The 15,863-nt window shown below is 35.5% G+C and overlaps 1 protein-coding gene across 1 annotated transcript in view; it reads left to right on the top strand.

Annotated features, from left to right (window-relative positions):
* The window catches only part of plcl5 (phospholipase C like 5), a 63,323-nt gene that overhangs the window by 26,431 nt on the left and 21,029 nt on the right, over window positions 1-15,863 (top strand). Inside the window, exon 2 of the mRNA XM_047571192.1 lies at window positions 3,116-5,602. Coding sequence (XP_047427148.1) covers window positions 3,116-5,602 — 2,487 coding nt within the window. The remainder of the gene's footprint in view (window positions 1-3,115; window positions 5,603-15,863) is intronic.

Raw genomic sequence — 15,863 nt, forward strand, 5'->3', positions numbered from 1 at the left:
GGTCTTTGAAAATGTTATTCCATACAGTACATTTACAGTGCAGTTATTTTTTTCACATGTTGTGTTCAGTGGGGGACAGGAGTGTAACAAGCAACCTGAGTGCTGCTGCTGTTGCTACCTGAGAGCAGAGAGCTTGTCGCATTAATTGTCTCCCTGGAGTGTCATGCTGCCTATGGTGCCCAGTCGCTAGGTATGACAACACTGATGGGAAGAAGAGTGTGACATGCAGTTGCCCTTCAGAGGATGCGGACTCTTATAACAGCCTGACTGTCCCCGGGCAGCTTTACCTTTCCATCAGGAAGTGTTTGACCCAGCCTGAAGCGGCCACTGTCCCCACAGGAAACGGGATGGGGGAGGTGTAAACATTTCCAAAAGTGCCCCCACATCACCGCAGCAACAGGAGCAACAGGCAGTCAGGCTATAGGAGCACTTGAGCACACACACACACATAAACAGAAATACTGACATCTCTACCAGGAAAGGCCCCAGGGACTGTGAAAAATTGGCGAGAGAGAGGAAAAAAAGGAGAAAAGACTGCAAGTAGGAAAATACACTGACAGAAATAAAAGAAAATAGAACAGTAGAAAAAAAAAAGCTTTAGACGGGGTGTTAAGTAAGTTTCAGTTGTTCAAGGTTAATGCTGTTTTTTTATCTGGCTAGATATCACAAACTAGCTAACCGAATAATCCTTTTCTGGCAGACTCGTCGTTTGCCCTTTTGGTTTTGACTGAGAAGCCAACACAATTGCGCCTTGTCTGGCTGTCGAGCTATTTGTAATATGTTAACGAGACGCTAGATTACCCTCTCACCCTTTGACCAATTGTGGATCACCGCCCTTTCCCACAGAAGGCCTGGAAACAATCAGACCTGAACACATCTTTCCACACTGAAACACTTGTACTGCCTTGTTTCTGTCTTGTGTATCCCAAATTCCCCAGTCAATATACATGTCCATCTGGTTGGCATTGCGAACAGCACCCGAAGAGCAAACCACAGGAGAGACCAACTGTCATTTTGGTCTGTTTAAAAATAGGCTATTCAGTTGAAATGTATGCACTTGATTATGGCCTTCAGCTTTTTCTCCCTCTACGGTAGCCGGGGGTAGATGATCATGTGTAAATTAAACAAAGAGGGACGAAGACATTGTTAACATTCGTGCTGTAGTCCCTTAACCCCAGTGTGAACTGGTTACGAAACTTTTTCCACTCCTAGGCTACCTCTGTGAAGGGCTTGAAACTGTATTATCCCCCAGCTGAACCAACAGTCCCACCCTTACCCTTACAGTCTTGGCAAGGCTACATGCATTACCATGCAATGTGGGTCTTGGCACTAGTTCTCACATCAGTTGCAAACATTTCTCAAGGGGCAGAAAATAAAATGCTTGAATAGCTCTATTTTAACACATACTGAGCAATGTTTTTGACTTGGGTGGTCCCCAAGTCATTGAACCACAGCACACCATCTGCTGAAAGATCAGTGATCACTGACTATGTGTTTTTATCCAAGTTAAACAATTATTTGTATCACTATTCCAATTTTCTTTTTGCCAGCTCTGAAGAATTACAGATTTTCAAATTATGATGCTTACTTCTTATGTGTATGGAAATGAGATGGAGGTCGTAAAACAAGGGCAAAGCCAGAGAGCGATCATCATGTCATTTCTTCAACCCTGCGTCAGTGGTGCTCATTAATTGTGATGAGTTGCCAGCCGTCATCTGCTTCTGGCCGTCAAGGGAAAGATGGATAGTACCAAGGTGTTTCACTGTGGTTAGAATTGGACCTTTTTCAGAGGAGCTTCATGAGACTTGCAGGCAGTCGATGGTGAGACAGAGGAAACCCTGGAGTTCTCTGTCCTTTCTAGCTTTATTTCTTAACAGTAAAAAAATAGGACGTGGAACACAAACTTTGATTAGGTGACTTTATTGAATTAAATTCATGCTGTATTGGAGGTAAACTCAAAAATCCACACAAACATGTCACTTTAGTAATAAAACTAAAAGTAAAGAAAATGTCAAGTCTTTCAACAATGACACTGGCATTGTCTAGAATAACTTGTAGACTGTTTCATGTTTCATTTTAATGTACTATTGTTTTCCAAATACATTTTTCAGCAAGACAATTATCCAAGTCTTAAACCAGGCCATCTACATTCAGGCTATCTAGCTAACCACAGTTCTGTGTGGAAATAGGGCAGCGTTGTCTGCACCCTGCCAGCCAGGCCAACCGACCTGGAAGCTGAAAAGGTTCAATCATGTCATGACATATGATGTGTGCAACATCTGTCTTATATCTTTTACAAGTTTGTTTTACCTCAGTTGTTGTAGTGAGAAGGTCTCTTCAGAGCTATAGGAAACAGCAGAACTGTCGGAAACATTACAGTTCTTTGGAATTGGCTGGCAAGAAATCTATTGCCCACTGGGCAATAGAGGTTGCCCACTGGATGAATATTTAATCTCCAAATCTTATGTGCTGTTAAAGATAATATGAAACAGATTTTAAATCCCTTAACTTTGTTTGTGAAATAGTTTTAAACCCTCTCATTACAGTAAGCAGCCCTGTTTTAAGAAGAAACAGACTTCATGTGGTACACTGTATGTCATAATTTGTCTCAACAGAACTGCAGAACTTACTCTGCCTTCACATGATGTGATACAACATGCATCTCAGCAGTATGATTAGAAAAGCAGGTGTGCATTTAAGCAAGTACTTATTGTTAAGGTTACTGGCAAGATTTTTAGTGATTTCAACAGCCGGATGTCAAACAAGGCCCTACATCATGCATAACAAACCATGATGTGTCCCACACTAAAGACAGGCCTGAGCAGGTTGTCTCCCTGCTGGGTCGAACAGGAAAAAGAAAGATTACCACTAGAAATAAGGATAAGTGGTCATCATTTTCTGCCTTTTCCTTTATCCAAGGGTTTCCATTTGAGGATTCAATGTGCATATTGTAAAAACTGCTCTCCAATTAAGGAGCAAACTCTGCCTTTTATTCCTCACATATACATTATAATATGACCGTTGCATTCTCTTACTGTATGTTTGTTGAATTCAGATACAAATTGTAATCAACACATCTTTCTCCACCCCAACCTTTCCCCCTGTGTGTTTTCAGGATGGTTCCAAACAGAGGCAGGTGAGAAAGAAAACAGTGTCCTTCAGCTCAATGCCAAGTGACCGTAAGATCAACAGCACAGCTGCTTGCATGGCTTTCATGATGGAAGGTTGCGAGATGAAGAAGGTCCGCTCCAACTCACGCATGTACAACCGTTACTTCCTTTTGGATCCAGACATGCACTGGCTTCGATGGGAGCCATCCAAGAAGGATTCAGAAAAGGCCAAACTGGAAATTAAGAGCATTAAGGAGGTCCGTTTAGGGAAGAAAACTCCTGTTCTGCGTAGTAATGGCCTCTCTGATCAGTTCCCTGATGAATGTGCTTTCTCAATCATCTATGGGGATAATTATGAATCCTTAGATTTGGTAGGTAGTTCAGCAGATATTGTCAGCAACTGGGTGATGGGCCTGCGATATCTGGTGTCCTATGGCCGCCACCCCGTGGACATGGCAGAACCTAATCAACCCAGCTTACGAACATCTTGGATTGGCTCAGTGTTTGAACTGGCAGATATGGAAAAGGAAGGACACATAGACCTGTTCAGAGCCACCCAGATAATCAAGGGTCTCAACCCTGGAATGAAAGAGTCCAGGATAGAGCTGAAGTTTAAGGAACTGCAGAAAGCTAAAGACCAATATGGAGAGGCAATTAACATGGACACTTTTGTGGAGGCCTACTGTGAGCTCTGCACACGGCCAGAGATTTTCTTCCTGCTGGTCCAGTTCTCCAGTAACAAGGAGTATCTGGACAGCAAAGATCTGATGCTATTCGTTGAGGTGGAGCAGGGCGTGGAAGGTGTAACAGAGGACATGTGCAGGGACATTGTTCAGAAATTTGAGCCATCTGCCGAAGGCAGGGATAAGGGATACCTCTCCATTGACGGCTTTACACACTACCTCTTGTCCTCAGAATGCCACATTTTTGACCCACAGCACAAACGTGTCTGCCAGGATATGACCCAGCCTCTCTCCCACTACTATATAAACTCCTCACATAATGCCTCCCTTCTGGAGGACCATTTCTGGGGTTCATCAGATATCAGCAGCTACATCCGGGCTCTAAGGATGGGGTGTCGCAGCATTGAGGTCATTGTATGGGATGGCCCTGATAATGAACCAGTGGTGTATGTAGGTAGTTCTGTTGCCTCGCAGCTAGTTTTCTCGAAAGTTCTGGACATTATAAACCAGTATGCTTTTGAGAGCTCAGAGTATCCCCTGATTCTTTGCTTGGTGACCCACTGCTGCATCCCACAGCAGAGGGTCATGGCACAGCATATGAAGAAAATTCTCGGTGACAAGCTGTATATTGAAGTCCCCAACAAGGAGGAGAACTACCTACCATCTCCTGAGAAACTGAAAGGTAAAATCCTTCTCAAGGGGAAGAAGTTGCCATCCAATTGTACTGATGCTGAGGGGGACGTGACAGATGAGGAAGAGGGGCTGGAAATGTCTCGAAGAGTGGGAGCTGATGAGAAGGACCAACTGAATGGCTTGGGTTGCAAGAGACTCAGACTGTGCAAGGAGCTATCTGATCTTGTATCTCTCTGCAAGTCAGTCCAGTTCAGGGACTTTGAGGTCTCTAGGAGAGAGCAGAAATTCTGGGAGATATGTTCCTTCAATGAGGTAGATGCAAACAGGTTTGCCAATGAATTCCCAGAGGAATTTGTCTGTTATAATAAGCGCTTCCTCTCCAGAGTATATCCCACACCTATGAGGATTGATGCCAGCAACATGAATCCCCAGGATTTCTGGAAGTGTGGTTGCCAGATTGTTGCCATGAACTACCAGACACCAGGACTGATGATGGACCTCAACCTAGGTTGGTTCAGGCAGAATGGCAACTGTGGTTATGTTTTGCGGCCAGCCATCATGAGGGAGGAGGTGTCCTACTTTAGTGCCAATGCCCGGGACTCCCTGCCAGGAGTGTCTGCACAGCTTCTTCACATCAAGGTCATCAGTGGGCAGAATCTTCCCAAGCCTCGCGGCTCTGCTGCTAAGGGTGATGTGGTTGAGCCCTACATATATGTGGAGATCCACGGCATACCAGCTGACTGTGCTGAGCAACGGACCAAGACTGTATCCCAGAATGGTGACAACCCTATTTTTGATGAGAGTTTTGAGTTCCAGATTAATTTACCGGAACTTGCAGTACTGCGCTTTGTCGTTCTGGATGATGATTACATAGGAGACGAATTCATTGGCCAGTACACCATCCCATTTGAGTGCCTACAGCCAGGCTATAGACATGTCCCCCTACAATCTCTTACAGGAGAATTTCTCCCCAACACCACTCTGTTTGTTCATGTAGCCATCACCAACAGGCGTGGTGGAGGAAAGGCACATAAGAGGGGTCTGTCTGTAAGGAAGGGTAGAAAGGCCCGGGAATATACAACCACCAAGACCACAGGAATCAAAGTAGTGGATGAGCTCTTCAGAGCATCCACCCAGCCCCTCAGGGAAGCCACGGATCTCAGAGAAAATGTGCAGGTAAGGAAGCACATATTTTTATTTTACTTTAATTCAATCTCATTTTATTTAATCTTTTGTTGTGTTTTTTATGGGTGTTTACTTTTATGTGCAAAGAAGCTAGAGTGACAAAGTATCTTCCCTCGTGGATCACTAAAGTCTGTCTAAGTCTAAGTCTAATATATAATAACCAATCAATGTGTTCGGGTTGACTGGCCTGTTGTAAGACTGACACCTTTTCACTGCATGTGTGTATTTTCACATTCTGGTGGAGTATTTTTGGCCATGCAAAACAGGTAAATAATATTGACTCAGTCCCACTTTGGTTTTTGTGTTTGTGGTCTAAAACGTCTGTTAAGTCATTTTAATCCTAAGGGGTAATCCCTGTTATATATTGTTTATATTGTAAACAATGGTAAAAGACAATTGTGCATCTGCAATCTGTTGCCTAAACTTTGGACTTGCTGAAGTGGTTCCACCCCAGTAACATTATTCTATTGTCTGTATTTGTTTTTAAAACAGAGTATTTGATTCATCTACATTTGTTGCACAGTCTGTCGATGGCTTAGGTTGGATAGTCATTATACATTCATTATACATTATGCTGAGTGCAATATAAACATTTGACATTGGTTTTTACAACAGCTTTGCATCTGTGATTGCTGAAGCTTTGCTGAAAATGCTCATAGAAAATCTCGAAAACTTCTGCCAGCGAAAAAAGGCTTTATCTCAGTTTTTTTTTTCTGTTGTGACATCAAAAAGATTGCCCATCATCTGAATCTACACAAAATTTTCTAGTTTTCATCAGATGTAAGCTTTTTCTGATTGGACATATTTATTTTGCTGGGGACATAAGCTTGTGTTATTTTATGTTGTAGAGTAAAACAGTAATAAAGTTACATTGCTGTAAAATTATGAGGTGGATGAATACCGTAATCATTAATGAAGGACAAGGGAGAGGGCTTGGTTGCTGGGCACTTAGCGCACTACTTTAAAACCTAACTGAGCAAATGAATATTTGTAACCACGTAACAATTTAGATTTGTCTGATAACCAGACGACTCTCAGTGTATTTTATTGTGTGGTGATTGAAGAGTGTAATCCAAAGCTCATCTTATTTGTTCAGTCTATGATTTACAGCACAGGAAGAGTAAGCTAGCCTTCATGGTGTGTTGTTTGGTTGCTTGGAGTGCAGGCCTCTATCAAACTTTAAAGAAATTCTTTGTGTACAGTTACAATTTCTCCAACCCCTATGTTCTGTCTACCTAGAAGATTACAAAAAAAAAAAAGTCAAGCAAAATAAGAAAAGATAACACACAAAATTTTATTTTGTATTGTGCTTCTCAAAATTTAGATTAAAAGGACCAACTTTAACAGAATAATCATGTGGGTATTACAAACTAACGATATCATACACACAAGCAAATATTTAATAATGCTTGTTCAAAATCAAATATGTAACACTGATGTCTTGTATTAGCCTAACTTATGTATGTTCCTCCAGAAGCTACATGTAATACATCCCGTTTTATGCGTCCATGTCATAAATACCATGGTCTGTTGGTCTGTCTGTCTTCATTAAACAGTAACCTCAGTCTAATGGTACTGCAAACAAAATACAGACCAAAGTAAATAGGCAGAAATGTGATTAGAGATCCTGTGGCATGCTGTCATGCATTTTTCAGTTGTGAAACCAGGCATGCTCTGAAAACCATTTTTATCACCAAAGAGAAATACAGTATGTTATTGCTCTTAGGGTGAATGTGATTCAAGAGATGTATAGTAATTAGAACTAATTCACTAAAATGCTGTGTTTGTACTCTTCTGGATTATTAGTTTTTTTTTCTCCTACTTCCACTTTTACTACACTACATATTTTCGATGTGTTATTTTTATTCCGATACATACATGGTGGAAGGCCTCACTTCAATCTAAATCTCAAGAAAATAAACGAGCATACAGTATGCTCCGAGGTAAGGCCAGAATGGGCAAAAGCGATAGTGATAGCTAGCCAGTTAATGTCGAGCTAACAAGCGCTCCTATGTACAAAACTGCATATCAAAGTTATGGTTTACTATTGGTTAATATATTATCAACATTACTGCCTAACTAATGTTAATGGCAATAAAATAATGACAAAATCAGTCAAAACAGTAACGAGACCAGAAAAACAACTGCCAGTATCAGTAAACAAGTAACATGTAAAGTAAAAACAAGAACATCAGTAAAACACAGTACAAGATTAATAAACATGGAAAAAAACAGAATCCGTAAAAACAGTGAAATTAACAGAATAACTTGATCAATCAATAAATCAATCAATAAAAACTGTAACATGAAAATTTAAAATAATAGAATGGAAAGTAAAAACATTACCATGATCAGTAAAAGAAAATAGCATAATTAGTAAAACAGTAATATGAACGGTCAAGAAACCATAACGAAAGTACATGAAACGTAAATATAATTAAATGAAAAGTAAAAACATGAGCATGATCGGTAAAAACAATCACACAATCAGTACAAAACAGTATATGAACAATTAGTTCAATTCAATTCAGTTTTATTTATATAGTGCCAATAACATTACAAATCGTCTCAAGACGCTTCACAAAAACCAGCCTGCAACCTCCAGAGCAAGCCTGAGGGCAACGGTGGCAAGGAAAAACTCCCTTTTAACAGGAAGAAACCTTGAGCAGAACCCAGCTCATATGGAGGGACCCATCTGCCGAAGGCCAGCCGGGTAGAAACAGAGAAGATAGAGAGAAAAGAAGAGCAGGAGAAACAAGATAAACAAACTTCTGTCATAGAAGTACATACATACATCAAGCTGAAGGAAACATGTAGGGTCTAGTAATGTGAATAAAGGGAAGGAAAACTTAAAAAATGAAATGAAAAGGAAAAACATAAGCATGATCAGTAAAAACAGTAACAAAATCAGTCCAAACAAACAAACAAAAAAAACAGTATTATGGACAGTATACCAGTTACTTGAAAAGTTTACAATGTCAAATCAAAAGGGAAAATGGTAACATGACCAGCAAAACAATAACAAATCATAAAACATGAATGTGAACAGTAAATAAAGGAAACAAAAACTTAACAAATGAAAGGTTTACAGTGTCAAATGAAAAGGGAAACATTAACGTGATCAGTAAAACAATATCAGAATAAGTACAAAACAGTAAAATGAACACTAAACCAGTAACATGAAAACTTTCTCAATGGAGAAGGGCAAACAATCACATGATCAGTAAAACAGTAACAATTCCTAAAACAGTAACTTGAACAGTAAACAGAGGAAAAGGAAAACATTGGCATGATTAGTAAAAATAATAACACAATCAGTACAAAACTATGAAATGAATAGTTAACCAATAACATAAAAAGCTTACATATCAAATGACAAGGGAAAACAAGAACATGATCAGTAAAAAAATAACAATTTGTAAAACAATACCTTGAAAAGTACATAAAGGAAAAAGAAAACATTAGTAAAAGCAATAACACAATCAGTAATAACCAAAACAAACAACAGTAACATGAACAGTTTACAATCTCAACAGAAAAGGGCAAGCAGTCACATGATCAGTAAAACGATAATAATTCCCAAAACAGTAACATGAACAGTAAATAATGGAAAAGGAAAGCATTAGCATGATGAGAAAAAACAATAACATGATCAGTAAAACAATAATATGAACAGGAAATAAAGGAAAAGGAAACTTAACAAAAGTAACATGAAAAGTAGAAACATTAACATGGTCATTCAAAACAATAACAGAATGAGTACAAAACTGTAAAATGAACAGCAAACCAATAACATGTAAAGTTTACAATATCAATTGACAAGGGAAAACAGTAACATGATCAGTAAAATGATAATAATTCAAAAAAACACTAATATGAACAGTGAATAAAGGAAAAGGAAACTTAACAAAAGCAACATGAAAAGGTAAAACAGTAACATGATCAGTAAAAACAATAACAATTCGTAAAACAATAACTTGGACAGTAAATAGAGGACAAGGAAAACATTAGCATGATTAGTAAAAGCAATAACAGTATGAGTACAAAACAGTAAAATGAACACTAAACCAATACAAGGAAAACTTTACAATCTCAACAGAAAAGGGCAGTCACATGATCAGTAAAACAGTAACAATTCCTAAAACAGTAACTTGAACAGTAAACAGAAGTAGAGGAAAACATTAACATGATTAGTAAAAACAATAACACAATCATTACAAAACAGTGAAATGAACAGTTAACCAGTAACAATTCCCAAAACAGTAATATGAACCGTATATAGAGGACAAGGAAAATATTAGCATGATTAGTAAAAGCAATAACAGAATCAGTACAAAACAGTGAAATGAACAGTAAACCAGTAACATGAAAAGCTGACAGTGTCAAATGACAAGGGGAAACAATAACATGATTGGTAAAACAATAACAATTCGTAAAACAGTAACATGAACAGTAAATAATGGAAAAGGAAAACATTAGCATGATGAGTAAAAACAATAACATGATCAGTAAAACACTGATATGAACAGTGAATAAAGGAAAAGGAAACTTAACAAAAGTAATGTGAAAAGTAAAAACATTAACATGGTTAATGAAAACAATAAGAGAATCAGTACAAAACAGTGTAATGAACAGTTAACCAGTAACATGAAAAGCTTACAATGCCAAATGACAAGGGAAAACAATAACATAATCAGTAAAACAATAACAATTCGTAACACAATAACTTGAACAGTAAATAGAGGACAAGGAAAACATCACAAACAAACAATAACAATTCCTAAAACAGTGAAATGAACAGTTAACCAATAACATGAAAAGCTGACAGTGTCAAATGACAAGGGAAAACAATAACATGATCAGTAAAAAAATAACAATTCATAAAAACAGTAACACGATCAGTAAATAGAGGACAAGAAAAAACATTAGCATGATTGGTAAAAGCAATAACAGAATAAGTTCAATACAGTAAAATGAACAGCAAACCAATAACATGTAAACTTTACAATCTCAACGGAGAAGGGCAAACAATCACATGATCAGTAAAACAGTAACAATTCCTAAAACAGTAACTTGAACAGTAAACAGAGGACAAGGAAAACATTGGCATGATTAGTAAAAATAATAACACAATCAGTACAAAACTGTGAAATGAATAGTTAACCAATAACATAAAAAGCTTACATATCAAATGACAAGGGAAAACAATAACATGATCAGTAAAAAAAATAACAATTTCCTAAAACAATGCCTTGAAAAGTACATAAAGGAAAAAGAAAACATTAGTATTATTATAAAGCAATAACACAAGCAGTAAAACCAAAACAAACAACAGTAACATGAACAGTTTACAATCTCAACAGAAAAGGGCAAGCAGTCACATGATCAGTAAAACGAATAATAATTTCCCAAAACAGTAACATGAACAGTAAATAATGGAAAAGGAAAGCATTAGCATGATGAAAAAAACAATAACATGATCAGTAAAACAATAATATGAACAGGAAATAAAGGAAAAGGAAACTTAACAAAAGTAACATGAAAAGTAGAAACATTAACATGGTCATTCAAAACAATAACAGAATGAGTACAAAACTGTAAAATGAACAGCAAACCAATAACATGTAAAGTTTACAATATCAATTGACAAGGGAAAACAGTAACATGATCAGTAAAATGATAATAATTCAAAAAAACACTAATATGAACAGTGAATAAAGGAAAAGGAAACTTAACAAAAGCAACATGAAAAGGTAAAACAGTAACATGATCAGTAAAAACAATAACAATTCGTAAAACAATAACTTGGACAGTAAATAGAGGACAAGGAAAACATTAGCATGATTAGTAAAAGCAATAACAGTATGAGTACAAAACAGTAAAATGAACACTAAACCAATACAAGGAAAACTTTACAATCTCAACAGAAAAGGGCAGTCACATGATCAGTAAAACAGTAACAATTCCTAAAACAGTAACTTGAACAGTAAACAGAAGTAGAGGAAAACATTAACATGATTAGTAAAAACAATAACACAATCATTACAAAACAGTGAAATGAACAGTTAACCAGTAACAATTCCCAAAACAGTAATATGAACCGTATATAGAGGACAAGGAAAATATTAGCATGATTAGTAAAAGCAATAACAGAATCAGTACAAAACAGTGAAATGAACAGTAAACCAGTAACATGAAAAGCTGACAGTGTCAAATGACAAGGGGAAACAATAACATGATTGGTAAAACAATAACAATTCGTAAAACAGTAACATGAACAGTAAATAATGGAAAAGGAAAACATTAGCATGATGAGTAAAAACAATAACATGATCAGTAAAACACTGATATGAACAGTGAATAAAGGAAAAGGAAACTTAACAAAAGTAATGTGAAAAGTAAAAACATTAACATGGTTAATGAAAACAATAAGAGAATCAGTACAAAACAGTGTAATGAACAGTTAACCAGTAACATGAAAAGCTTACAATGCCAAATGAAAAGGGGAAAACAATAACATAATCAGTAAAACAATAACAATTCGTAACACAATAACTTGAACAGTAAATAGAGGACAAGGAAAACATCACAAACAAACAATAACAATTCCTAAAACAGTGAAATGAACAGTTAACCAATAACATGAAAAGCTGACAGTGTCAAATGACAAGGGAAAACAATAACATGATCAGTAAAAAAATAACAATTCATAAAACAGTAACACGATCAGTAAATAGAGGACAAGAAAAACATTAGCATGATTGGTAAAAGCAATAACAGAATAAGTTCAATACAGTAAAATGAACAGCAAACCAATAACATGTAAACTTTACAATCTCAACGGAGAAGGGCAAACAATCACATGATCAGTAAAACAGTAACAATTCCTAAAACAGTAACTTGAACAGTAAACAGAGGACAAGGAAAACATTGGCATGATTAGTAAAAATAATAACACAATCAGTACAAAACTGTGAAATGAATAGTTAACCAATAACATAAAAAGCTTACATATCAAATGACAAGGGAAAACAATAACATGATCAGTAAAAAAAATAACAATTCCTAAAACAATGCCTTGAAAAGTACATAAAGAAAAAAGAAAACATTAGTATTATTAGTAAAAGCAATAACACAAGCAGTAAAAACCAAAACGAACAACAGTAACATGAACAGTTTACAATCTCAATGGAAAAGGGCAAACAGTCACATGATCAGTAAAACAATAATAATTTCCAAAACAGTAACATGAACAGTAAATAATGGAAAAGGAAAACATTAGCATGATGAAAAAAAAAACAAAACATGATCAGTAAAACAATAATATGAACAGGAAATAAAGGAAAAGGAAACTTAACAAGAGTAACATGAAAAGTAAAAACATTAACATGGTGATTCAAAACAATAACAGAATGAGTACAAAACTGTAAAATGAACAGCAAACCAATAACATGTAAAGTTAACAATATCAATTGACAAGGGAAAACAATAACATGACCAGTAAAATTATAATAATTCGAAAAACACTAATATGAACAGTGAATAAAGGAAAAGGAAACTTAACAAAGGTAACATGAAAAGGTAAAACAGTAACATGATCAGTAAAACAATAACAATTCGTAAAACAGTAACTTGACAACAGTAAATAAAGGAAAAGGCAAACAGTAAAACAATATTAATTCGTAAAACGGTAACATGAACAGAGGACAATAGAGGACAAGGAAAACATTAGTATGATTAGTAAAATCAATAACAGCAAAATGAACACTAAACCAGTAACATGAAAATTTTACGATCTCAACTGAAAAGTGCAATCAGTCACATCATCAGTAAAACAATAGCAATTCCTAAAACAGTAACATGAACAGTAAGTAAAGGACAAGGAAAACATAAGCGTGATTAGTAAAAACAATAAGACAATCAGTACAAAACAGTGAAATGAACAGTAAACCAGTAACAAGAAAAGTTTACAATGTCTAGGGAAAACAATGACGTGATTAGTAAAACAATAACAATTCGTAAAACAGTAATATGAACAGTAAATGAAGGAAAAGGAAACTTAACAAAAGTAACATGATAAGGTAAAACAGTAACATTATCAGTAAGACAACAACAATTCGTGAAAAGCAACATGAATAGTAAATAGAGGACAAGGAAAAAAGGAAGGAAAACATTAGCATGGCATTAGCATGAGCAAACAATCAGTACAAAACAGTGAAATGAACAGTAAACCAATAACATGAAAAGCTTACACATCAAATGACAAGGGAAAACAATAACATGATAAGTAAAACAATAACAATTCGTAAAACAGTACCTTGAAAAGTACAGAAAGGAAATAGAAAACATTAGTATTATTAGTAAAAGCAATAACACAATCAGTAAACACCAAAACAAAAAACAGTAACATGAACAGTAAACCAGTACATGAAAACTTTACAATCCCAACGGAAAAGGGTAAACAGTCACATGATCAGTAAAACTAGCAATTCCTAAAACAGCAACTTGAACAGTAATTTGAGGACAAGGAAAACATTAGCATGGTTAGTAAAAACAATAACACAATCAGTACAAAACAGTGAAATGAACAGTAAACCAGTAACAAGAAAAGTTTACAATGTCAAGGGAAAACAAGAACGTGATTAGTAAAACAATAACAATTCCTAAAACAGTAATATAAACACTTAATAAAGTAAAAGGAAACTTAACAAAAGTATCATTAAAAGGTAAAACAGTAACATGATCAGTAAAACAATAACAATTCGTCAAACAGTAACGTGACAATAAAGGAAAAGGAAAACAGTAAAACAATGTTAATTCGTAAACCAGTAACATGAACAGTAATTAGAGGACAAAGAAAACATTAGCATGATAAGTAAAAACAATAACAGAATGAGTACAAAACAGTAACATGAACATTAAATATAGGACAAGGAAAGCATTAGCATGATTAGTAAAAGCAATAACAGATTCATATTCGTAAAACAGTAATATGAACAGTAAATGAAGGAAAAGGAAACTTAACAAAAGGAATATGAAAAGTAAAAAAATTAACATGGTCAGTCAAAACAATAACACAATGCGTACAAAACAGTAAAATTGACAATAATCCAGTAACATGAAAAGTTTACAACCTCAACTGAAAAGTGCAAGCAGTCACATGATCAGTAAAACATTAACATTTCCTAAAACAGTAACGTGAACAGTACATAAAGGAAAAGGAAAACATTAGCATGATCAGTAAAAATGATAACTCAATCAGTACAAAACAGTGTAATGAACATTAACAGACCATTAACAGAAAAAAGTTGCAATGTCAAATGTCAAGGGAAAACAATAACATGATCTCAACAAAACAATAACAATTTATAAAACAGTACCTTGAACAGTAAATAAAGGAAAAGGCAAACATTAGCATCATTAATAAAAGCCATAACACAATCAGTAAAAAGCAAAACAAAAAAAAACAGTAAAATGAACAGTAAACCAGTAACATGAAAACTTTACAATCTCAATGGAAAAGGGCAAACAGTCAGATGATCAGTAAAACAGTAACAATTCCCAAAACAGTAATATGAACCGTATATAGAGGACAAGGAAAATATTAGCATGATTAGTAAAAGCAATAACAGAATCAGTACAAAACAGTGAAATGAACAGTAAACCAGTAACATGAAAAGCTGACAGTGTCAAATGACAAGGGGAAACAATAACATGATTGGTAAAACAATAACAATTCGTAAAACAGTAATATGAACAGTAAATGAAGGAAAAGGAATCTTATCAAAAGTAACATGAAAAGTAAAAGCATTAATCAAACAGTAATATGAACAGTAAATGAAGGAAAAGGAAACTTAACAAAAGTAACATGAAAAGGTAAAACAGTAACACGATCAGTAAATAGAGGACAAGGAAAACATAAGCAGGATTAGTAAAAGCAATTACAGAATGAGTTCAAAACAGTGAAATGAACAGTAAACCAATAACATGAAAACTTTACAATCTCAACGGAGAAGGGCAGTCACATGATCAGTAAAACAGTAAGAATTCGTAAAACATTAATGAGCAGTAAATAAAGGAAAACGAAACGTAAAACGTTAACATGATCAGTAAAACAATAATTCATAAAACAGTAACTTGACAATAAATAAAGGAAAAGGAAAACAGTAAAACAATATTAGTTTGTAAAATAGTAACATGAACAGTAAATAGAGGACAAGGAAAACATTAGCATGATTAGTAAAAGCAATAA

The sequence above is a fragment of the Mugil cephalus genome, chromosome 20 (genome assembly GCF_022458985.1).
Source record: "Mugil cephalus isolate CIBA_MC_2020 chromosome 20, CIBA_Mcephalus_1.1, whole genome shotgun sequence".
NCBI lineage: Eukaryota > Metazoa > Chordata > Actinopteri > Mugiliformes > Mugilidae > Mugil > Mugil cephalus.